The following is a 21,265-nucleotide window of genomic DNA, read 5'->3' as shown; positions in this document are numbered from 1 at the left end:
GGTCTGTGTGACTTCCAGGCTGCCCCCACGTGGGGAGTCACAGGCTCTGAGGGGGTCTTCAGGAGGGGTGTCTTTCCTGAGGACTGTGGGGCAGGGCTCAGGGACGCCCTCCTCTGTGGTGTCCCACTCCCCGAGGAACAGAGTTGGGTGCTGGGGCTGCACCCCCACGGAGGGCTCACGCCCCTGCTACTCTCCCCCTTCCCCCTCCCCCACCTGCACAACGGGCTCTTTGTCCCTGGCCCCCAGACACCCTCAGCTCAGCCCCCAGTTTCAGCAGCAGGGGTGGGGATGGCACACCTGAGCTGATGTAGAAGTTGGGGGTGGTGGTTTTCTAGGCCATTGCCTGGGTGATGCCACCTGAGCTGAGCGCCAGGCACCTGTTGCTGGGGAACAGTGCGGGCAGGGCCCCTCCCTCGGGAGCCGCCAGCGCCACTGGGCTGAGACGGGGAGACGGATCAGATTCCAGAGAGTCCCCGGTTGGCGGGCAGCTGGACAGGGGCGGGGTGTGTGATACTGGGGAAGCTGGTGCGTTTGCATCACGGGGTGGGGGAGAGCAGAGACAGCGGCGGGCGGGGGACAGGAGGCTCCCCAAGATACCCTCCCACTTCTGTCCTGAGCCAGTTCCTTTATGGCCCCCATTCCTTCCTCCACAGCCGGTCTTCAGTCTCCCCATTCCTTTGTCCATGGGTTCCTATGGCATGGATGTTCTTTCTTCCCCTGTTCCATCCTGGTCATGACCCACCCCCGCACTGACCCTGAGGCCCCCATCCCATCCCCAGCCCCGCCTCCTCCCATCACTCTGGCTTCCCCAGTCTCGGCCTCTCTGCTCCTCCCCTGCCTTGGCCTTAAAACCCCGCCTGCAACCGGGAGCCAGCAGAGTCCCCAGGTGGCACTGCCAGGTGAGCCGCTCAGCGTGAACCTGCACCAACTCTGGGGACACATCTCTCTTCAGCCTGAAGGTGGGTCGGGAGGGTCCGTGCAAGCTGGGTCAGACAGGCGGCGGTGGGACCTGACTGCAGGGTGGCAGGAGCAGCCGCTGGGCATCTGAGGGGCGACGGGCCCCTCGAAGGGACACCAGCCGCTCAGCTGAGCAGGACTTGAGGTTGATTTGTGTTTGTGGAGGTTCAGAGACACATCTGTGAGGCGCACGGAGCGAGGAGGTGCCTTGCCAGAGGCTCACAGATGTGAGGACTGTCTTGGTCAGAGGACGCTGACTTAACGCTCCGCAGCATCGGACCCACTCCTGCAAATCAACCAGGCCTCCTAGAGTTGGGAAGACCTAACTGAGGGGACAGATGGCTTCGACTGCTCTTGAACTCCTGGGCATGACCCTGGCTGTGCTGGGCTGGCTGGGGACCCTGGTGTCCTGTGCCCTGCCCCTGTGGAAGGTGACCGCCTTCATTGGCAACAGCATTGTGGTGGCCCAGGTGGTGTGGGAGGGGCTGTGGATGTCCTGCGTGGTGCAGAGCACCGGCCAGATGCAGTGCAAGGTGTACGACTCGCTGCTGGCGCTGCCCCAGGACCTGCAGGCTGCCCGAGCCCTCTGCGTTATCGCCCTCTTGCTGGCTCTGCTTGGCCTGCTGGTGGCCATCACGGGTGCACAGTGTACCACCTGCGTGGAGGATGAAGGCGCCAAGGCCCGCATTGTGCTCACCGGGGGGGTCATCCTCCTCCTCTCAGGCATCCTGGTGCTCATCCCTGTGTGCTGGACCGCCCACGCCATCATCCAGGACTTCTACAACCCCCTGGTGGCTGAGGCCCTCAAGCGGGAGCTGGGAGCCTCTCTCTACCTGGGCTGGGCGGCATCTGCCCTGCTTATGTTGGGCGGGGGCCTCCTCTGCTGCACATGCCCCCCGCCCCAGATCGACCGGCCCCGGGGACCGAGGTTGGGCTACTCTATCCCCTCCCGCTCGGGTGCATCTGGACTGGACAAGAGAGACTACGTGTGAGGTGAATGTCCATGGAAGCCTGCTGCTTAGAACCTTGACCCTGTGCTGAATGCCCTGCCCTAATCCTTGCCTTCTACTGTCAATCCCTCCCCCAGGTGAAACCCACTTTCCAGATGCTGGAGCCCAGCCCGGCTGCAGGGCTAGTCTCAGCGGGCCTGACTGAGTCTAGACCCTCCTCAGTGGGGTCCCCACCTCCATCCAGGCAGGGTGCCCTGGCCTGCCCCTGCTTCCCCCAATTTTCTCTCTTCTGCTGTCTCCTTCTTCAGGCTGGCCCTCCTCTGCCCCCAGAACCTGGGCCTCACCCAAAGGGCAGTAGCTCCTTATGCCCTCCCTGGCCTGGAGTTGGTCCCTTCTGACCTGGCCACTACCAGCATCCAGAGGCCCAGGACAGGTCATCTGGGAGCAGCCACTCTCCTCCAGGCCTGGAGGCCCTGCCCATCATCAACCCCCCTCACCCCAACCCTTGAGTAGGGAATAAATAGACCATTTGTAACCCGGCTCCTTTGATCTGTGGTTGGGCCGGGAAGACCTGATGGCCTCTCCTGGGTTTGTCTGGCCAAGGCCTGCTCCAGGTCCTGACCAGTGGGTAACCTCACTCAGGCCACGCAAGGCACGGGGCCAACACGGGAGGTGAGTGACTTGTGCCCACCTCCTCCTGCCAGGCTGGCACTCAGCAGACCCCCAGCAACACCAAAGGCAAGTAACCAAACAAAATGTGCTTTATTTAGTAAAAACTGGTGAGTGTGGGCAGGACATGGCAGAAGTGCACAGGGGCTGGGGATGGGAGGGTCAGGGGTCAGCACAGGGGGGACATGACTCAGGATGGAGGAGCCAGAGGTCAGAAGACTTGGAGGTGGGTGGGTCTTTGGTAACTTATCACCTGCTCCTCTAGAGGCTACACGTGGCTCAAAAGCCCCTGCAGGTTCCAGAGGCCTGACCAGCAAGGGAAGGCTTGTCTCTGCAGGCCTAGGGAGGCCCTACCCCCAACATCAGCAGGAACTCTCGGGGACAGGATGAAAGCACCTGGACAGCAAACACCCTTCACATGGGACCCAAAGCTCCAGGTTGGTCTCTAAGATGGGGGTGTCCAGGGTGGAGAAAGATCCAGAAACTCTGAAGCATCACCTCTTTGGCTCCATCATCCAAAGGTGAGGAACGCCAGTAGCAGAGCCCAGGTGGGTTATCAAATGGATTAACCACCGCCCCCCCCCAATATAAAGCAAAAACAACACCAAAGCTGTCATGGATCACCATTGCCATGGCTCCAGCTCAGAGGGTTAGGCTCCACTCTCAAGGGAGCCCACGCTCCCCTTCCCGAATTAGACGTAATTCTTAGTGGGGTACTCAGAGGGACCCCGAGAGGCAGTATGCGGGGCTGAGGCCGAGTATCGGGCCATATAATGGCTGGAGCCCCGGGACCCCCCAGAGGGGCAGGTGCAGCACAGTAGCCCCCCACCCAGCAACAAAAGGCCAGAAGCTGCCCAGCCCAGGTAGAGGGAGGCTCCCAGCTCCCGCTTTTGGGCCTCGGCCACCAGGGGGTTGTAGAAGTCCTGGATGATGGTGTGGGCAGTCCAGCACACGGGGATCAGGGTCAGGACTCCTGAGATGACAAAGATGATCCCAGAAATGAGCACCAGACGGGCCTTGGAGTCCTTGTCCTCCACACAGGTGGTGCACTTGGCCCCTGCGAGGTAGACCAGCAGGCCGAGCAGGACCACTAGGAGAGTGATGACACAGAGGGCTCGGGCAGCCTGCAGGTCCTGGGGCAGCGCCAGCAGCGAGTCGTACACCTTGCACTGCATCTGGCCAGTGCTCTGCACCACGCAGGACATCCACAGCCCCTCCCACACCACCTGGGCCACCACAATGCTGTTGCCGATGAAGGCGGTCACCTTCCACAGGGGCAGGGCACAGGACACCAGGGCATTCACCCAGCCAAGCAGTGTCAGGACGATCCCCAGGATTTGCAGACCAGCAGAGGCCATGGTGAGGTTGAGGTTGAGGAGCTGCACTGCGGGACAGAAGCAGAGTAACGTTAAGATCAGCTGGCCCAGCCTCTGGTTCCCAGTGAATGCTAACCCCCATGCCACATGCCATGGCCACCACACAGGACACCAAGAGTATGAACCCTGGGAATCAGGACACCGTGTCCTGTAACATGGGCAAGGCATGCTCCCTGAGCCTCATTTTCTCATGGGCAAAATGAGCATTTAATGCTTTAGTATTTTTTTTCCCCCAGACAGGCACTAGTTTATAAGAGTGAAAAAGTAAGCAACCCAGTCCTAGTTGTTTTGAGTGCAAATGAAATATAAAGCCTATGCACATGCTTGCCCATGGCTTCAGCTACTTTGGGTACAAAGGGGCAAAAGGGATGAAACAATAGAATGCAGTTTTTTGGTGGTTTCCACAGGGTTAATGGGTGGTAGGTTTGCTCTAGCCATGAGTTTCAGGCTTAAAACTTAGTTTTAACACCAAGAATAGAGATACAAGTTTCCTCCCAGCACCCAACATAAATGTCCAAACCCTTCACCCCAACTTGGTTCTGTACCCCATACAGGCGGTTGCCAGTTTGATCTTAAGATCTTGTGTACATGGTGGCCAGTCAGCCCTGGCCTTGCCTGCCACTGCCTGGCCCAAACCAATCCCACCCAGTCAGACCCTGGATGGGGCAGGAGAGATGGAGGGAAACAAAAACAAAAACAGCCCTCCCACCCCAAAGCACTTCCTTTCCCAAGGCCACCGGCTGCCTCCCTGGTTCCTGCCCTTCTGTCCTCCCCTAGGGGGGGCCACAGAGCAGACCCCCAAGGTTGGTGACATTTTTTTGTGTATTCTTGCCCCAAATGCCATTCTCTCAGGACACAACTTCCCTAAAAGAAGTTACCACCCTTGGGGTCTGTCCAGTGAAACATCTCCTCTGGGGCAGCCCTGGCCCCCACACATCCCACTTCGTGTTGGAGGTCGCCGCGGGGGATCCCTTCCGTTCAGGGTCCCGTTGTGGCTCTCCATTGCCCAAAGTTCCCGCGCACGGCTCGGACCTAAATTTAGCACCGGCCCCACCAGGGTGGCCAGAGGGCAGACTCTCCACTCATTTGCACCCGCCCATAACCCGGGCCGAACTCATGACCTGGGGGGAGATAGGACGCGGCGGGCCGTACGGCACTAATCCCAAACCCAGTGTCAGCCCTCCAGGACTCTGGCCGGGTTAGGGCCGGGGCCACGCCAGACTAGGCACCCAGCACCTCTCCCTTACAAGCGTGTCCCTGCTCTCGACCCCTTCCCTTTCCACGCACTACAGGCCTCGGCTCATCCGAGGGCGTCCCCTCCCGCTCTCGATCCCTATTTCCCTTCTGAGTCTGGCCCGAAGGAGGGTGTCCTCAGCCCCCCGGCCTGGAAGCCGCGCACCCTGGAGGGTTCTAATGGCGGCGCTAGCTGCAGGGTCCGCTCCGCAGGTGAGGGGGAAGGGAGCCCCGCCCCAGAGGGAAGCACAGGTGGGGGAGGGGCGCCTGGGTTTCGGTGCCTTTGTCCCCGGGCTGGGGGGAGGGGCGTTTAACCCTTCCGCCAAAGGACCCCATTAGGGCTTTGGTGCAGCCCCCCGCCCAGGGGCTCCTGGCCCTGGGTGGCTGCCGCCCAATCAGTTCAGGTTCTTCACGCGCACCCCAACCCAACTCCGCCACTCCCCCTGCCCCCCTATCTTCGAGGCACCTACCCCCTCCCCCACGACACGCACACTTCCCCCAGGCTCACCTGCAAAGGAGTCCACCAAGATTCGGAGTAGCAGGCGGAGTGCTGGGACTGGGGCGGAGGCGGGGGTCTTAAAGAGGCAATGACGTCACCGGACCACCGCCCAGGGGAGGGGCAGAGACCCCAGTCCAGACCGCGGCGGACGCGCGAATCCCAACCTCGTCAGTGGGGGGCGCTCGAGCCTGGAGCCGCTGCTCCCCCATCTGGCCCGGGTGCAGAGCATCAACTGGCTGAAGTCCGGCAAGCAGTGGGTCAAGGGGCAGGGTATGGAGCCGAACAGAGCTTGGGGCTCGACTCCGGAACTCACCTAACCTTCCCGAGCCTCATTTTAGTCTGAAAAATGGAGACAACAAGCCCACATTTTACTATGTAACTATGTCCTAAGATACAAATTAAAGGGCACAGTATTATTATTTTTGTTGTATTGTTATTATCATACCCTCGGGGCCCTTAAGAAACAGCTTTCTCTGTGCTGGGTTGTTTCGTGTCAGATCCGCCCTCTCGCCCAACACGCACCTCCTGGGCTTCCGCACCGAGAAGGCAGGGCCAGATCTGCATCCCTTTGGCGTTCTGGCCGCTCCCGCACAGAGACAGCGTTTGTTGAGCGAATAACTGAACTTAGAGGTCCGGGCGGGACCCGGCGTCTAGGGGTGGATCATGGGGTGGGCAGAGGCTAGGGATCCGCCCCGGAAGGCGGGGGCGGGGCCGCTGCTGTCTGCCCCGGTACGCGGGCGGCCAGCGCAGACTGCAGCCGCCGCCCGACGAACAACACCATGTCTCCCGGCCCGCTACGCCCGCTGCCGCGGCTCTTCGTGCTGGGGCTCGGGCTGGCGCTGCTGCGCGCCGCGGCCGGGGAGCGAGTGCCAGGTATGCCCGGCCCGGGCTGGGCGGGAGGGCGTGGGAGACGGAGGACTCCCAGGTCCGGGATCGGGGAGCCGTCACTGGGGGCCTAGAGGAGTGGGCAGAACTGGGGGGACTAGGCGGACATGGGGATCCCGGGTCAGGTGGTCTCCAGACACCGCGCTCCCTGGCCAGGAGAGGTCCCATCTCGCTCCCAGCTTCATCCGTAGTCCGGGCCTCAGTTTCCCGCCTGTCCAACTTGGGGGGCGGGGGAGGCTTCGGTCCTGAGTCTGGACTCGGAAGTGGAGAGAGAAGAAAAGTTTGAGGGAGGGATGTCCCGTCCGGTAAGGTGGCACGCCCCCAGCCTGATCAATACCGGGTCTGCCCACCCCCCCTTGACCGAAGAGTTGGGGGGTGTTGAGAGGCACGGAGGTCTGTGCCCCCCATACCATGTGGGGTGCCCCCTTCCATCCGGTGACTTCAGTGCCCAGCTATGCGGGGGGAGGGACCGGGGTCAGGCCCGGTGCCCAGGAATGAGTCACCCGCCGGCGGCGGCGGGGGGGCTGTTATGGGGACCTGACCCACTCCCCCGAGCGTCCCGCACTACGCCCCCCTCTCCCCCGCGCTGCCGTGTCCCGGTCGGGCCGTGCGGTCACCTGTGAGGAATGTGGAGGGAGGGCGCCGGTGACTCACGTTATTCGAGCCGGCCGACCCTGACCTCAGCCCCAAAAATAGCCGCCCCCCGCCTCTGACTCGCGGCCCCCTCCCCAGGCACCACCCCCTGCTCTCGCGGCAGCTCCTGGAGCGCGGACCTAGACAAGTGCATGGACTGCGCATCGTGCCCCACGCGACCGCACAGCGACTTCTGCCTGGGCTGTGAGTGGGGGCGGGGCCAGAGGCGAGCGGACCCCAGTCTGGGGGGGAGGGTTGCTGGGTGGAGAGGGGAGCAGATCTGTGGAATTAATTGGGAGAGGCTGGAGTGAGGAAGGGGCTCTGACTGGGGTAGGGACCAAGGTGGAGGAAAGGCTTAAGGCTCCGATCTAGGGGGCGGGGCTGGTCCCTAGAGGGGCGAGGTCTGACTTGGAGTCCCGCCCCCAGGTGCTGCGGCCCCTCCAGCCTCCTTCAGGCTGCTGTGGCCCATCCTTGGGGGTGCCCTGAGCCTGGCCCTCGTTCTGGGGCTGCTTTCCGGATTCCTGGTCTGGAGACGGTGCCGCAGGAGAGAAAAGTTTACCAGTAAGTGTGCCCCTGCCCGCCCGACGGCCCCTCATCATTCCTCAACAACTCCCCGGCTCCTGATGCCCCTCTTCTTATCTTGCAGCCCCCATCGAGGAGACCGGCGGGGAGGGCTGTCCTGGCGTGGCGCTGATCCAGTGACAGTGAGCGCCCCCTGCCAGCAGGAGGCTGCGCCCACTCATCATTCATTCATTCATTCTGGAGCCAGCCCCAGCCTCCCAGACACAGCCAGAGCCAGGCTGCTCCAACCACAGGGGTGTGGAGGGATGGGGGACAGCGAATCACCTCTCTGAGGCCTGGGTCCAGGCTTCAGAAGGGCCTTCCAAGGTGTCTGACTGCCCTGACTCTGGCTCCAGAATAGAAAAGGAGACCCTGGCTGGCTCATGCCAGACAGCTGACACTAAGGAACCACAGCATTTGCACAAGGGTCCCCCCACCCCCACTATGGCCTGGGGGCCAGGCTGACCTGAGAGATAGACACAACATCAGGACCCACCCACTCAGATGTACTGAAATTCCACCACGGGGTCTCAGCTTGGGGCGCTAGGGACCTGTTCCTAACACTAGGGGGCTGGCCCTCTAGCACGGCTGGCCCTAAGACACTGCCCCTCCAACCCCCAAAAGGGGGGAGATATTTATTTTGGGAAGAAAGTTTGGAGGGGGAGAGAATTTATTAATAAAAGAATCTTTAACTTTAAATGGTTTGGAGAGTGGCATGATCCCAGCCTGACTTCCCAGAGCTGGAGGGAGGAGTGAGTCAGCCGCGGGGGTGGGGGTGAGGCTCTGACTCACACATTCTCAATGCCTGAGCCCAGCCTGCCAGGACCTGGCTGTGCCCTGACCGTTTTCCAGGGAAGATCTTGAGGAGAAACCCCAGCATCCAGCACCCCTGCCCTGCCCTCCCTTTCCCAAAGGCCCTGGGTTCCACACTGTAGCCTTCATTTGCTCAGCAATCTTTATTCAGTTCTCTGGGGAGGGGACGGCTCCCTTCCCATGCTCCTGCGCCTCCCACCCCAGGGCTCCGTGGGGCTCAGTGTCCTCTGTTGGGGGAAGGTCCTGGTGCCCAGAGGCCTGGTCTGGAGGAAAAGCAGGGCAGCTGCTCCCTTCTTGGGAGTGCTGGCTTCCCCTGCTGTGGGGAAGAAGGAAGGTGGGCAGGGGCACTGCCCCCCAGCACTCAGAGCTCCATTAAGTCCCCAGCTGGGGTTGCAGGATAGTGGGGACTAGAGGTGTCCCCCAGCCTCAGCAACCGGAGCGCCTCAGGGATCAGGTTCCCAGGGTAGCACCAGAGAAGCAGCTCAGAGCAAGGGCTTCTGGAAGAGGAAATGACAGTCACGGCACAGGGCTGAAGCTGGACTGGCAGAGCCACACCCCACCTGGTACAGGTCCCCAGGGGCTCCTGGACTGCTGGCACCTTCCAAGGAGCCAAGTAGGGAAACAACAGAGGTTGGCTAGAAGCTAAAAATAGCAAGATGAGGCAGAGCCTGGAGATTGGCTCTGAGGATTGGGTATGATCCTCCAGAAGGCCCAGCTAGTGGATTGTGCCTACCTGAGTGGGGGCAGAGCTGGGGGGAAAGCCATGGGGGGGCTGCAGTAAGGGTGGTCATTGTGCAGGCTGAGTCTAGAGAAATGGGTGACCATGTTCTCCTCAGACAGGAACTGCTTGCGCAGGGGCTCCCTGGGGAGAGACGAGGAGGCAGGCAGCCTGGGATATTCAGAAGAGAGGTAGTCTGATGGGGACCTGAGGTGACAGAGAGCTTGCTGGGAGTCCCTCCCTGCCCCCAAACTCACTGCTCCTCCTCCAGGCGACGCTTGGTACTCATGGGCACAGCTCCTCGGAGAGGGGAGCTGGGAAGAAAAGAGAGCCAGGAGCACCCCACCCTCTTGGACCCATCCCCAGGATCTGCCCAACTAAGCCTGCAGCGTCAGCCAGGAGCCCCCAGCCCAACCCTGTCTCAGCTGACGCCTAAGTCACCTCCTCTCTCAGACCATCCAGAAGCCTGCCTCGGAGTGTGTCCCGAGTCTGCAATCCTGTCTTAACTCATGCCCAAGCCCTGCCGATAAACCCCACCGCGTGTCATCCTGCAGACCAGCCCTGAGGGCCCAGCAAAGCTCCTGGGCCCCCGGGCCAGGCCCACCCAGGGCCCCCACACACACCTCGCGTCCATGCCTCGGGACGCCCCTGAGTCAGCCCGCGGGTCGCGCCGGGCCCGACCCTGGGGGCTTCGCTCCAGGGGTTGCTGCAAGATCATTGGGGTTCGGGGTCCTGCGAGCGGAGGGGTGGGATCCGGGCGACAGGGGCGGAGCCTCCGAGGGCGTGGCTCAACGCGTGGGCGTGGCTTTAGGCGCGCGCGCGCGGCCAGGTTCCGCGCGGGCGCGGAAGACGGACGGCACGCGACTGGAAGGCGGGTCGGTTCAGCGGGGTAAGGGAGGGGAGGTAGGGGAAGGGACCTGGCGTAGTGGCGTTGAGGAGGGCGCCACTTAGTGTTGGGACCTTCTTGGCGGTCACCTCCGCTCCTAGGACTCGGGTTACGCGGCGGCCGCCTTCACGCCAGACCCGCCACCGGTGTTGGGTAGGTGACGCACCGCGAAAGGGAGGCGCTCGCCGGCACTTCCGGTCTCGTGAGGCTTCGTCGCGCGCGGAGCACTCTGGGACTTTTATTTCTCGAGATGGAGCGAGCCATGCCGCAAGCGGTGCCTCTGGGTCAGGTGAGGGGGCGCGATGTGCGGTGCTTTCTGGGGTTTGTAGTCCATGCCCGGCTCCGAAGGGGCCGGCAAGGAGTCGTGCGCTCAAGACCTGTTTTGCGTGGGCTGTTGGTGGGACTCGGATTCTGACCCGAGGGAGGGAGAGTAACCCAGAAATACCTCAGGGGCCTAACATGAAAGTCAGGATACGGATTAGGAGTCAGTACGTTTTTCTGTATTGGAGTAATAGAGCCACTTTTTTTTTTTTTTTTTTGCGGTACGCGGGCCTCTCACTGTTGTGGCCTCTCCCGTTGCGGAGCACAGGCTCCGGACGTGCAGGCTCAGCGGCCATGGCTCACGGGCTTAGTTGCTCCACGGCATGTGGGATCTTCCCAGACCAGGGCACGAACCCGTGTCCCCTTCATCGGCAGGCGGACTCTCAACCACTGCGCCACCAGGGAAGCCCCTAGAGCCACTTTTTAAGCGGTTTCTCCGAGGCAGCCCTGTGCGAAGCTTTTTATATACAGTAGCTCATCCAATCGTGACGAAATCTCCCGTGGGCTCCTTTTGACAGTTGAGGAAACGTGGAGGAGAGGCTGAGTCCTTGGTCAACAAAAGTTCCAATAGGCATCAAGCCTCAACTCTCCCCTTTCTCACCTCCTCCTTTGAGCCACCCCTGGGACTATATGGACAGGTGCCTGCTTGGTGGGCTATAGAAAGGAGAACTGAGAAGTCAGTGCGGTGGGAGGCCGGACTGCGGCGGGAGGCCGGACTGCAGCAGGGGAAGCAGGAAGGAGTGTGTGGTTCAGGGGTCCCAGACGCCCCAGACAGCCTTCATCCAGCCTCTCTCCACAGATGGAAGTATTTCAGGCCCTGCAGCGGCTGCACATGATCATTTTTTCCCAGAATGTCTCACCCTGTGGGAAGTTCCTGGCAGCCGGCAACAATTACGGGCAGATAGCCATCTTTAGGTACCCTTGCCCCTGCTCCCCACCATCCATTAGTTCTGGCACTTGGTCCTCCTGGGGCTGATGCCCCCTTCTTCTGACTCTCAGGCCCCTCTCCTTTCAGCTTGTCTGCTGCTTTGAGCTCTGAGGCCAAAGAGGAAAGTAAGAAGCCCATGGTGACCTTCCAAGGTGGGTGCAGGCATTGAGGCCAGCTTAGGGAACCCCCGGGTGGACGAGAGGAGCAGGACAGGGTCACTCAGGTTCTGTACTTCCATTTAGCCCATGATGGACCCGTCTACAGTATGGTCTCCACTGATCGACATCTGCTCAGTGCTGGGGATGGGGAGGTGAAGGCCTGGCTTTGGGCAGAGATCCTTAAGAAGGTGAGTGTGGAGCTGGGGGAAGGGTGAGTTGCCCAGACCCAGAGAGAGCCTTTGAGGTCACCCAGTGTTTTCCTCCATGAAGGGCTGTAAGGAGCTGTGGCGTCGTCAGCCCCCATACAGGTGAGCCAGGCCCATGTGGGCAGAGGGCATGTGGGGGTGAAGGTACTGCCTCACAAGAGCTGACTCTGCTTTTCCTCTCCCAGGACCAGTCTGGAAGTACCTGAGATCAATGCTTTGCTTCTCGTCCCCAAGGTTTGAGCCCTTTTTAATCGGGGCTCTGCCCTGCCCTGTGTTGGGCCCAAATTTTAATCCTTCCCCTCTCTCTGTTTTGACTTGACATTCTCTTCTGACCCCATCCTACCTTCTGCAGGAGAATTCCCTCATCCTGGCGGGGGGAGACTGTCAGTTGCATACGATGGACCTTGAGACGGGGACCTTCACGGTGAGAGGGCTGTGGAACTGGAGTGGCAGGGGCGGGGTGGGGGAGCAGGGGCAGCAGCATCCTTCCTGGATCTTGTCCTGACACTGCCCCTTTCCCTGCAGCGGGCCCTCTGGGGCCACACAGACTACATCCACTGCCTGGCACTGCGGGAGCGGAGCCCCGAGGTGCTGTCAGGTGGCGAGGATGGGGCCGTGCGGCTTTGGGGTAAGGGAATGTCTGATTGGAGGGAAAGATGGTGGTAAGGGAGGCTGGGGCAAGGAGGGTACTTTTTATGGTTCTTCCCTCACAGACCTCCGCACGGCCAAGGAGGTCCAGACGATTGAGGTCTACAAGCACGAGGTGAGAGCGCACCCCATGCTCTGTCCTTCTTCCTTCCTGGGCATCTCCTGTGTCTTCACCTCCTCCTCTATTCTCCTCTTCCCTCCCAGGAGTGCTCGAGGCCCCACAATGGGCGCTGGATTGGATGTTTGGCAACTGACTCCGACTGGATGGTGAGCCGGGCAGAGTGCAAGATGGGGTGGCAGCTCCGGGCCCTGTCCAGCTGAGGGCCTGTGGTTCATGGCGGCTGGGGACCCCCACCTTTCTGCCCAGGTCTGTGGAGGTGGCCCAGCACTAACCCTCTGGCACCTTCGATCCTCCACACCCACCACCGTCTTCCCCATGCGGGCACCACAGAAGCACGTTACCTTCTACCAGGACTTGGTGAGGCCCTCTGTCTTGCTTCTGCCAGCCCTGCCCCGCTCCTCCTGCAGCCCTGAACTCTGAGGCCCCTCCTTGCCTACCACAGATTCTATCAGCTGGACAGGGTCGCTGTGTCAATCAGTGGCAGCTGAGCGGGGAGCTCAAGGCCCAGGTGCCTGGCTCCTCCCCAGGGCTGCTAAGCCTCAGCCTCAACCAGCAACCAGCAGCCCCTGAGTGCAAGGTGGGTTCAGCAAGGGGCAGTGGGGATCCTGGGAGGCCAGGGCGTGTGGGCAGGTCAGTCACTCCCCTCTTGCCTCTAGGTCCTGACAGCCGCAGGCAACAGCTGCAGGGTGGATGTCTTCACCAATCTGGGCTACCGAGCTTTCTCCCTGTCCTTCTGACCTCCAGCAACACCCCCACCTCCATCTCAGGGGTTCGGAGTGGTTTGGTTTTTTCTTTTTTTTATACTAATAAAATTTGGGGCATTTTTTTTTCATGTGCTTTTTTCCCAAGAATGGAGGTCGAGTCGGTGCAATGATTTATATATTACTCTGTCTGAGCTTGATACATAAATACCCACCCTCAACCCTGTCCTGGAGCATGCCGGGGGCCAGGGGGCCTAGTCCCTGGAAAAGATAGACCTATCTAGATTCGAAAAACAGCTCTGCCACACCTGCCCCTGCCACCCACCTGGGGTCCCTGGCCCCCAAAGCTGGCCCCTGTTCCCGGTGAGCCCTTGCCCAGCCTCTCGGGGTGGAGAGGGCACCAGCCGCCTTTGGCAGACAGTCGGGGCCCGTTGCTCCGTTGGCTAGAAGAGGAAAGTGAGCCAAAGAGGGCAAAGGTGGCCCCCTCGACCAGGCACTCAGGTCCTTCGGAAGAGGTTGCTGAAGAAGCCGCCGGCGGGCCCAGGGCCCAGGCGCAGCGAGAGGCGCGGCGGGTTGCGGCTCGGGGCGGATCCAGCCGCACTCAGCTCTTTCTGGCGTTGTGATCGCAGCTGCTGCCCGATGACCACCTGCATGTCGTCCTGCGGACAGGGCGGCCGGGCCGGCGGGTCGGGTCAGCGTGCGGCACCGCCCCCGCCGGCACCGCCCCGCCGGCACCGCCCCTCACCTGCCAGGCCTCCAGCTCTTGCGTCAGCGCCACCTTCTGGCGGATGGTGCGAAGCAGCTCCCGGGAGAGGGAGTCCCGCTCCAGAGAAACGCGGCTGAGCTCCAGGGCCAGGTCCTGGGACCTGCAAGAGAGAGGGGCAGAGAGCAGGTACGAGGGCGCTGGGGCCTCAGCGAACAGTGGTGGTTGGGGGCTCCCGGACCCAGGCGGGAGTGAGGCCGCTAATACCGAAACCAGGGAGGTTAGAGGGCCCTTGCATCGGAGTGGGGACAATTATAGCACTCGCGGGAGGGAATCCGAGACCCAGAAAGGCCAGAGTGTCCTGGGGGCCTGTAGCCCCCCCTGGGGCGGTGGTGGATGGTGGCAGATGCTCACTTGTTCACAGCCTCGTCCCGATCCGAGAGGGCACCGCTTAAGATCTCCTCGGGATCCTCCTGCGCCCGCAGTTCCTTCTGCCTTTGCAGCTCCTCCCGCAGGGACTGTAGCTCTTCCCGCTGCAGCGCTATCTGCGGACAGGGTAAGGTGCAGAAAGGCAGGTAGGCCCCTGAGTGTCCCAGCTCTTGCTCTTCCAGGCAGCCTGGACTCCAGCTCGCCGCCCTCCCGCTCCCTCCCCCACCCCCCATCCCCGCCTGCTCCACAAACAACCCAGACAGTTGTGGTCCTGTGCTGGAGATGAATCTTCTGAGCGCCTAGAGGGGTGGGGCTGGTCGGGGCTAGATGGGTGGTATAAGCCTGCAGGAAGGATGCATGGAGAAGCATTGGGAGGTGGGACTAAAGGGGCAGTGTAGTCCAGGAAGTCTTCCTGGAGGAGGTGACATACAGGCTGACTCTTCAAACACGATTGCAAGTTTGTTGGGTTGAAGGGCTATCCAGGTAGAGGGGAATTCGTGGGCAAAGGTTCGGAGATGTAGATAGGAAAGAGAAACTGACATTGAGAGGGGCTTTGCGTCCAGTACTATGCTCCCCCCACCTCATCCTGCAACCGGACCACTTCCGCCTCCTTCTCTTCCAGTATCTCCGCTGGGCTCAGGGATGCTCGCTTCCTGGGAGGCTCCAACCTCTCCTCCTGGGGTGAAGGCTGGTGGCTGGATGCCTCTTGGGTCTCTGGGGGCAGAGTGGCCTATTCACCAAAGAAACTGGTCAGTGCAGTGTCAAACCTTGTGGGAAAAAAAGGAGGGACAGAGTCTGCAGCCTTCCTGGATGGTGCATGTAGGGGCTGGTGGGCCGAGAGCTCACCAGAGCATCTCCGCCTCTGTCCGCGTTCTGGTCTTGGTCCTTGCTGTCGAGGCTATGGGCAAGCTCTAACTGAAGCGAGGCTCCTGAGATGTTGGCGTCCTGGAGGCGCGGCTCCTCCTCCAGCTCCGAGACCCGCCGCTGCAGCCTCCGCAGCGCACTCAGTGCCTCCCCCGCCTCGGAGCGCGCGAGTTCCAGCTGCGACCAACCCACCACAGAGTGAAACAAGGGCGGTCAGCCAGGTGCTCCCGCCACCGGCCTCCCGCGGCCGGCCCACAGGGGGCGCCGGCACACCGCAGAGAGTCAGGCAGCCCCGCGCGTCAGCGCAGCCCAGCGCTAAAGTTGGCTCCCACTCCCGGATCGCTGGGCTGCCTTGGGCCGCGCAGTTCCCCTCGGCAGACACCAATTTCCTCCCCTATAAAGCAGGGCGCCGATGGGCGCCCCGGCTTCAAAGTCTCCCATCACCCTCCCTCCAGTCCCACCCCACCAGGTCACCTCGAAAAGCCCCACCCCCTCCCCCGACCATACCAGTCTACCTTCTAACTCTCTCACTAATGCTATCATCCAGCATTGACTAATCCTTTCTTCTAAACCGGGCAATGTGCTGAGTGTCTCACACCCTTACCACAGCCATGTACCATTACCATCCCATCTCACAGATGGGGAAACTGAGGTTGGTGTTCCACAATAGTAGGAAGGGACACTGAAATAAGAACCCAGGTAATTTGACCACAAAGTGCAAACTCCTGAGATCTCAAACATCAAGCCATACTGCCTCTTTTCATTTCCTTTCCTCCATTTTCACAGCCCAGACCTGGTCCAGGTCCCTATCATCTCTGCCCTGAGTTCTGGCCTCAGCCCCATCCCTGGCCTCCCAGATGCCAGTCTCTGATGCATTCTAAGAGTACTGCCCCTGCTCAGTAGCTTATGGCTCCCACTTGCCCTTGTGCTAATGCCTGTGCTCTTCTGGCCCAGCTGTTAGGGCTCCCAGTGACCCAGCTCTGGTGTCTTCTCCCAGGAAGCCCTGAGGCAGTGGCCAAGGCCCTGGCTGGATGCACCTGCCCACCCCAACCCTACTACTCACCTCCAGACTGTGCTCCTGCCTCTCCCGCCGTAGCAGCAGCAGCTCCTCATGGGTTGCCTGTAGCCTGCCCTGGCCGTTTTCCACCTCCTCACACAGACCTCGAATCTGGGCCTCCAGGTCCTGTCGGCGACTCTGGAGCATCTGATTCTGGGGAAAGGCCTCAGAGCTGGAGTGGAAGGGCTAGGCCAGGCACAGACAGCTCCCAGCCAGCCTTCCAGGCTCAACAGACCCAGCTGGCACTCACCTCCCCCTGCAGACACTCCAGCCGTGTCCTCAACTCTGCCCCAGCCAAGGCCTGGGCCTGGCACTGACCCCGAAGGCCATCCAATTCTCTCTGAAGCTCCTGCTCAGTCTGGGAGGCCTGAGGGTGTGGGGAGGCAGTGGAGCCCTCAGCTGGCCCAAGCCGCAACACCAAGCCCAGTGCACCCACTCCCACCAGGACCCAGGTATCTGCCACTCCTTCCCAGGGACCCGGGGTCAGGGCCGTCCCACCTGGGCCAGCTGCTGGCTGAGCCGGAGGTTCTGTTCACTGAGGTCACTGAGGGCGCGTGCCCGCTCCCGTCTGCTGTCCTGCTGCTCAGAACGCTGCTCCCCAAGCTGGGCCCGAAGGGCCTCCACGTCCCCCTCCAGCTCCACAGTCCTGGCCTCCCACTCGGCTCCCCGGGCTGCCAGGCCTCGGCGGAGCTCATGGTTCTCCTGCTGCAGCCGCTGTGGGGGCCGGGACAGAGGGTGGAGACAGGGAGAGGTGAAACTGGAGGGGACACAGGGAGACAGAGACCCAAAGAAAGTCCAAGGGGGGTCTGAGACAAGCCTGAAAACCAGAAACGTGAGAGAGCCGGGGAGGAAGTGGGCAGAGGGCAAGACACAGCCTCAGACAGTAGAGGAGGAGGGGGAGCAATAGAAAGAAGCTTCCAGGAGGGGCTGACCCTGGGCCAGAGTTGGGCGGGGCTCCCTGATGCCCACTCACCTCTGGCTGCCACCAGGGCTTCTGGACCTTAGGGCGTAGGTGCCGTTTCTGGCGCCTGAGTCTGGCAGAATTGAAGCCTCGGCCCATGGCCTCACATACCTGGGTTCCAGGGGCTTTGGAGGTTCGGCCTCCCTCTCCCCCAGCTCCTCCTGGCCAGCTCCCTCTAATTAACCCTGGTCAGCCACACCCTGGCCCCAGGCCTCTGCCTGCCCTCCCCCAAACCTGTCTAACCAGCAGGGGGATGCTCCTGGCACACCCAGATGCCCAGCTTGTGGAGGCAGGCAAGTCAGGGGGCCAGCGTCTCCTGCCTCCCCGTCATAGACACTCCACGCAGGAAGGTGAAGCTAACCACAGCTGCTACAATGATTAGCAGGCATTTCTGCCAGGGCCTGTGCTAGCACTTTACCTATATTATATTATTTTATTTACTCCACGAGACTTAGACTCCTTAACACCCTCATTTTACAAATGAGGAAACTGGGCCTCAGAGAGGTTAAAAGCCTTGCCCAAGGACACACAGTGAGTTAGTGGAGCCGGGATTCTAACCCAGGCAGCCAAGCCCTTAACCAAATACTGTGGGGGCAACACAGCTCTAGGATGGAGCCCACAGGTTCGGGGTCCGATTGTCCTGGCCGTTGTCCTGCTCTGCTGCTGCTTTGTGGTAAGGCAAGTTCCCTAATATCTCCAAGTCCCACCCATCCATCCATCCATCCATCCAATATTTCCTGAGCTCACCCTGTTTTGGAGTCTTTGTCAGCAGTGAGACCACCAAGTTCCGTGCCTGAAGCAGCTTAGAGTCCAGAGGCAAACGGACACTTCATTGAACCAGGTAGTTTCAGAGGGGGGACATTAAGAGCTCTAAAGAAACCCTGGTAAGTGATGAAGAGGAGCGGGGTGGGGTGGGGGATCCTTCAGGAGGAAGTGATGTCTGTTGACTCCTGCAGGGCAAGAAGGAAGAGGGCTACAGCAAGGGACAGCAAGTGCAAAGGCCCTGAGGCAATAAGCGTGGGTTGCTCAGGGAACTGAAAAAAGGCCCCCTCTGAGGAGGGACTGCGTGGCTGAGATGACTGACTGACGTCAAGGAGGTCACATGGGGAGGAGTTTTGGTTTCATTCTAAATGTGAGGGGGAGCCACTGAGAGATTCTGGGCAAGGACTGAAATGATCTGATTTGCAATTTTTGAGGATCCCTCTGGCTTCCCTATGGAGAAGGGGCTCAGGGGGCAAGAGCGGAAGCTGAGGACCAGTGAGGAGGCAGCTGCAGTGTCTGGGGCAGACGATGGGGCTGCGGCCAGCTTGGAGAGACGGTGAGAAGTGGGTAGACTCACAATCTAGTTTCGAAGAAGAATCAACAGGGCCTGCCAGTGTGGGAGGGAGAGGTCACAGAGATGTGCAGGCTCTGGTCCTATGGTGGGAAGCTGGGGTGGGGACAGCAGGGGATGGGGTCATGGAATCCAGTGCCACTTATGTTGAAATGCCCATTAGGTGGCCAGGTGGGGAGGGTGTGGGGCTGACGACATGGATACAGGAGTCAGTGGTGTCTAGGGTGTTTAGGGGACTAGATGTGACCCCCAGGGTGAGAGTGTGGCTGACCACAGCCTGGGCAGAGGGAACTTCATATCTCCCAGAGCCGGGTGAGAATTGACCGAGATGATGCATGGAAAGTGCTTAGCCCAGAGTCAGGTAGGGAGAGAGCCCAGGATCTGTTGGCAATACTGCTGAGGAGACAGACCCAAGATTCAGAGAGGTCCAGCAGCTTGCCCAAGGTCACACAGCCAGGCAGGGATCTGAACCCAGGTCCTGTGTTGCCCTCAGAGCCCATGTTCTTAACCACTGGGCAACACTGCCAGGGAGGCTGGTCTCAGACCTGAACTGCTGTTCCAGAGGCATCCCCCTGCCTGGCTTTCCTCTCCCTGCCCCCCTGCCTGGTCCCCCCCCTGTCCTCCAACCCCCCAGCCCTGCCCTCTGCTGTCAGCTCACTTCCTCATGCTCAGAGTGCTGGGCGCTCAGCATCTCCAGCCGCCGCTGCAGCTCCTCATTGCGCTCCAGAAGCATCTTGCCAAGCTCTGCGGCCAACAACAGGTCTTTCTCCTTCTGCTGCAGCTGCAGGGCCAGGTCCTCGGGCTCCTCAGGCCTTGGGCCCCCTCCCAGGAATGAGTCCCGCCGCTCCAGCATGAAGGGGAAGAAGCCCTCATTGCTGCTGGGGGAGGTGCCCCCGGAGAGCAGCCCGGATGGGAAGCTGGGCCCTTCTGGGGAGCTCATGGTGCCTGCAGTGTCTGTGGGGACAGGTAGGTCTGTGGGGAGAGGTAGCTGCATGACACTCTACACCGCAGCCCAAAGGGGTTCACTGCCCTGCCCCGCACCCCCCCCCCCCCACACACACACACTGGCCAAGACGTGGCTCTCCTGCAGTTCTTCACCTGCCTACTGGCCCTCTCGGTCCTGCAGCCAGGGCCTCCCTGGGCCATGAAGGGTTAATGATCTGTGTCTTGGCTGTCCAGCTCCTTTAATGTCCCCAGGGTAAACTGAGGCAGGGAGAAGCAGGAAAAGAGATGTCCAGGCTTCTGCCTCTAGCAGATGTTTTCTGCTCCCAGGAAACCTTCTCCCAGTGCTCCAGGACCACACGCCACCCCAGTGACAGTCCCCACCCCCCTCTTCCCATGACCCAGCTGTTCTGGCTCCCAGCCTCTTACCAGCTGGGAAACTACTCCCAGAACCCAGGCTCTTGGGACTCAGGACTCTGCGATTAGTCCAGCCTCTTCTCCCAAGAATACAGGGCCTTGGGAACTTACGTGTCCTGAGCCCTTAGCCCCCAGAAATCCAGCACCCTCCCTTTCCAGAAGCCCAGGCCCAAGTTCCCTGCCCCCCAGCCCTCCTGGCCCTTGTTTTCCTATTTTCTCAGATCCCCATCCTGAACTTAGGTGCCCAGACCCTCAGCCCACCCCTTCTGGATTGCTGGCCCCAGTCCCCCAGTTTCCAGGCCCTGAGTGGGTGGGCGGGCCGGCGAGGTAACAGGTTGTGCCGGCACTGCCGCCCGACCGTCCACTCCAGGTTTCTGTTTACTTCCCGCCCGGCTTTGGGGATGGGAGCCTGGTGGCACTCCCCTAGGGCCGCCAGGGCCCGCAGTTCAGGGGCTCCAGGGCTCAGGAGGGAGGGGACACACGGGGCTTTCCTGGCATATTACCCCTCTCCAGCACTCCTGAGGTTCCCCACCCCCAACGCGCGCACACACATCTGTCCCTTCCCCTCCTCCCCTCGCCATGTGTCCGACCCTAGGCCTACTCTCAGGACCCAGGTATCAGCGGCAGTCCCAGCCCAAATGCCCCCCCGGCCAGGCTGGGGGTCTCCCTGACGTGGCCTCTGCCGGCCCAGCACCGCTCTGGGACTCAGGGGTATCCCTCCTCCTCACCCCTCCCGGCACCGAGCTACCAGTTATTAGCACGTCAGCCCAGGCGTCAGGGTCCCCACGCCTCGACCCCCAGCCCTAGGCGTCGTTAGCCCAGCCACCGCCTTCCTGCCTTCCTTCCTGCCCGCGTCCCCCGTTTCCCGGCCCCGGGAGTCCGGCCCGGCCGCTCCTGCCCCGCCCCATACCCCACTCGCCCACTCTCCCCGGCCCGGTCCGCCCGAAGCTCGAAGGGCCCCCGTCCTCGGCGCCCCTTAGGCTCTCACCCGACGACGCCGGGCTCCCTCCGAGGTACCCGCGGCCCCGGTCCCCTCTTCCGGAGACGGCGCCAGGTGAACTGCCCGCACAGGTGAGGGGGCGGTGCCACGGGCAAGGCTGGGGCTCCCCCTGGTGGCCGGAATGGCCAGGTGGGGCCCAAAGAAAGTCGCCTCCACCCAGGTCAGAGCCAGTGACCCATCTTGCCGCCATCGGAAAACGACAGGGCCCATTAACTGAGCACCTGCTGTGTGCAGACCCCTGAGTATATATGTTAGCTCCTTTTCCTTCACAACTTCCCTTGTGGGATAGGAAATTA

The 21,265-nt window shown here is 61.3% G+C and overlaps 6 protein-coding genes across 20 annotated transcripts; 3 read left to right on the top strand and 3 right to left on the bottom strand.

Annotated features, from left to right (window-relative positions):
* The first annotated feature begins 1,295 nt into the window (after positions 1-1,295).
* CLDN9 (claudin 9) lies at positions 1,296-5,364 on the top strand. Its single transcript, XM_089896297.1, has one exon. The coding sequence runs from the start codon at positions 1,296-1,298 to the stop codon at positions 1,947-1,949; it is 654 nt and encodes a 217-aa protein (XP_089752423.1). The 3' UTR covers positions 1,950-5,364.
* On the bottom strand, positions 2,425-7,129 carry CLDN6 (claudin 6). 2 transcript variants are annotated; one of them, XM_022594642.3, is made up of 3 exons: positions 6,130-7,129; positions 5,694-6,023; positions 2,425-3,960 (listed from the first exon to the last, which is right to left on the bottom strand). In XM_022594642.3, the coding sequence occupies exon 3, from the start codon at positions 3,932-3,934 to the stop codon at positions 3,269-3,271; it is 666 nt and encodes a 221-aa protein (XP_022450350.1). In that variant the 5' UTR covers positions 3,935-3,960; positions 5,694-6,023; positions 6,130-7,129; the 3' UTR covers positions 2,425-3,268. The 2 variants fall into 2 exon arrangements, with proteins under 2 accessions (XP_022450350.1, XP_022450351.1); XM_022594643.3 differs by having other exon boundaries at positions 6,207-7,129.
* TNFRSF12A (TNF receptor superfamily member 12A) lies at positions 6,414-9,961 on the top strand. The gene is made up of 4 exons (XM_022594650.3): positions 6,414-6,557; positions 7,302-7,406; positions 7,629-7,763; positions 7,849-9,961. Exons 1-4 carry the CDS (start codon positions 6,464-6,466, stop codon positions 7,902-7,904), a joined length of 390 nt encoding a protein of 129 aa, XP_022450358.1. The 5' UTR covers positions 6,414-6,463; the 3' UTR covers positions 7,905-9,961.
* Positions 8,709-10,363, bottom strand: HCFC1R1 (host cell factor C1 regulator 1). Of its 5 annotated transcripts, none has more exons than XM_022594644.3 (4): positions 9,918-10,363; positions 9,552-9,608; positions 9,310-9,465; positions 8,709-9,073 (listed from the first exon to the last, which is right to left on the bottom strand). In XM_022594644.3, the coding sequence occupies exons 1-4, from the start codon at positions 10,010-10,012 to the stop codon at positions 8,938-8,940; spliced, it is 444 nt and encodes a 147-aa protein (XP_022450352.1). In that variant the 5' UTR covers positions 10,013-10,363; the 3' UTR covers positions 8,709-8,937. The 5 variants fall into 5 exon arrangements, with proteins under 5 accessions (XP_022450352.1, XP_022450354.1, XP_022450356.1 ...); XM_022594647.3 differs by having other exon boundaries at positions 8,714-9,073; positions 9,310-9,438; positions 9,918-10,360; XM_022594646.3 differs by lacking the exon at positions 9,552-9,608 and having other exon boundaries at positions 9,310-9,501.
* Positions 10,112-13,417, top strand: THOC6 (THO complex subunit 6). 2 transcript variants are annotated; one of them, XM_089896296.1, is made up of 14 exons: positions 10,112-10,169; positions 10,282-10,469; positions 11,301-11,416; positions 11,517-11,581; positions 11,672-11,775; positions 11,858-11,895; positions 11,979-12,027; positions 12,146-12,217; positions 12,319-12,421; positions 12,507-12,556; positions 12,646-12,708; positions 12,809-12,919; positions 13,005-13,139; positions 13,219-13,417. In XM_089896296.1, the coding sequence occupies exons 2-14, from the start codon at positions 10,431-10,433 to the stop codon at positions 13,297-13,299; spliced, it is 1,026 nt and encodes a 341-aa protein (XP_089752422.1). In that variant the 5' UTR covers positions 10,112-10,169; positions 10,282-10,430; the 3' UTR covers positions 13,300-13,417. The 2 variants fall into 2 exon arrangements, with proteins under 2 accessions (XP_089752422.1, XP_022450349.1); XM_022594641.3 differs by lacking the exons at positions 10,112-10,169; positions 11,301-11,416 and having other exon boundaries at positions 10,264-10,469.
* On the bottom strand, positions 13,170-21,064 carry BICDL2 (BICD family like cargo adaptor 2). 9 transcript variants are annotated; one of them, XM_089896295.1, is made up of 11 exons: positions 20,958-21,064; positions 19,269-19,582; positions 17,290-17,388; positions 16,815-17,030; positions 16,567-16,683; positions 16,323-16,469; positions 15,242-15,436; positions 14,976-15,125; positions 14,381-14,511; positions 14,009-14,129; positions 13,170-13,922 (listed from the first exon to the last, which is right to left on the bottom strand). In XM_089896295.1, the coding sequence occupies exons 2-11, from the start codon at positions 19,548-19,550 to the stop codon at positions 13,761-13,763; spliced, it is 1,620 nt and encodes a 539-aa protein (XP_089752421.1). In that variant the 5' UTR covers positions 19,551-19,582; positions 20,958-21,064; the 3' UTR covers positions 13,170-13,760. The 9 variants fall into 9 exon arrangements, with proteins under 9 accessions (XP_089752421.1, XP_030619482.1, XP_089752417.1 ...); XM_089896293.1 differs by lacking the exon at positions 17,290-17,388 and adding an exon at positions 19,709-19,813 and having other exon boundaries at positions 13,317-13,922; positions 19,269-19,564; positions 20,958-21,047; XM_089896294.1 differs by lacking the exon at positions 17,290-17,388 and adding an exon at positions 19,674-19,813 and having other exon boundaries at positions 13,318-13,922; positions 20,958-21,047.
* Between the last annotated feature and the right edge of the window lie 201 nt (positions 21,065-21,265).

Source organism: Delphinapterus leucas, chromosome 15 (assembly GCF_059928025.1).
Source record: "Delphinapterus leucas isolate spDelLeu-1000000601 "Yukka" chromosome 15, BTC_Dleu_Yukka2, whole genome shotgun sequence".
NCBI classification, from domain to species: Eukaryota; Metazoa; Chordata; class Mammalia; order Artiodactyla; family Monodontidae; genus Delphinapterus; species Delphinapterus leucas.
The sequence above is the reverse complement of the archived record's forward strand: the minus strand, read 5'-3'. Positions and strand labels throughout refer to the sequence as shown.

Bases quoted from the DNA above. Each gene is read 5' to 3' on its own strand.
- CLDN9 (XM_089896297.1), top strand. From the start codon at position 1,296: ATGGCTTCGACTGCTCTTGAACTCCTGGGCATGACCCTGGCTGTGCTG.
- CLDN6 (XM_022594642.3), bottom strand. From the start codon at position 3,934: ATGGCCTCTGCTGGTCTGCAAATCCTGGGGATCGTCCTGACACTGCTT.
- TNFRSF12A (XM_022594650.3), top strand. From the start codon at position 6,464: ATGTCTCCCGGCCCGCTACGCCCGCTGCCGCGGCTCTTCGTGCTGGGG. The intron at 7,407-7,628 runs GTGAGTGGGGGC...TCCCGCCCCCAG, and splicing joins CAGCGACTTCTGCCTGGGCT to GTGCTGCGGCCCCTCCAGCC. The intron at 7,764-7,848 runs GTAAGTGTGCCC...CTTATCTTGCAG, and splicing joins CAGGAGAGAAAAGTTTACCA to CCCCCATCGAGGAGACCGGC.
- HCFC1R1 (XM_022594644.3), bottom strand. From the start codon at position 10,012: ATGATCTTGCAGCAACCCCTGGAGCGAAGCCCCCAGGGTCGGGCCCGG. The intron at 9,609-9,917 runs GTGTGTGTGGGG...TTTTCTTCCCAG, and splicing joins TCCCGAGGCATGGACGCGAG to CTCCCCTCTCCGAGGAGCTG. The intron at 9,074-9,309 runs GTAGGCACAATC...TTCCTCTTCCAG, and splicing joins CCAGCTCTGCCCCCACTCAG to AAGCCCTTGCTCTGAGCTGC.
- THOC6 (XM_089896296.1), top strand. From the start codon at position 10,431: ATGGAGCGAGCCATGCCGCAAGCGGTGCCTCTGGGTCAG. The intron at 10,470-11,300 runs GTGAGGGGGCGC...CTCTCTCCACAG, and splicing joins AAGCGGTGCCTCTGGGTCAG to ATGGAAGTATTTCAGGCCCT. The intron at 12,218-12,318 runs GTGAGAGGGCTG...CTTTCCCTGCAG, and splicing joins TTGAGACGGGGACCTTCACG to CGGGCCCTCTGGGGCCACAC.
- BICDL2 (XM_089896295.1), bottom strand. From the start codon at position 19,550: ATGAGCTCCCCAGAAGGGCCCAGCTTCCCATCCGGGCTGCTCTCCGGG. The intron at 17,389-19,268 runs GTGAGCTGACAG...CCTGGAACCCAG, and splicing joins AGCACTCTGAGCATGAGGAA to GTATGTGAGGCCATGGGCCG. The intron at 16,684-16,814 runs GTGGGACGGCCC...CCACACCCTCAG, and splicing joins TCAGCCAGCAGCTGGCCCAG to GCCTCCCAGACTGAGCAGGA.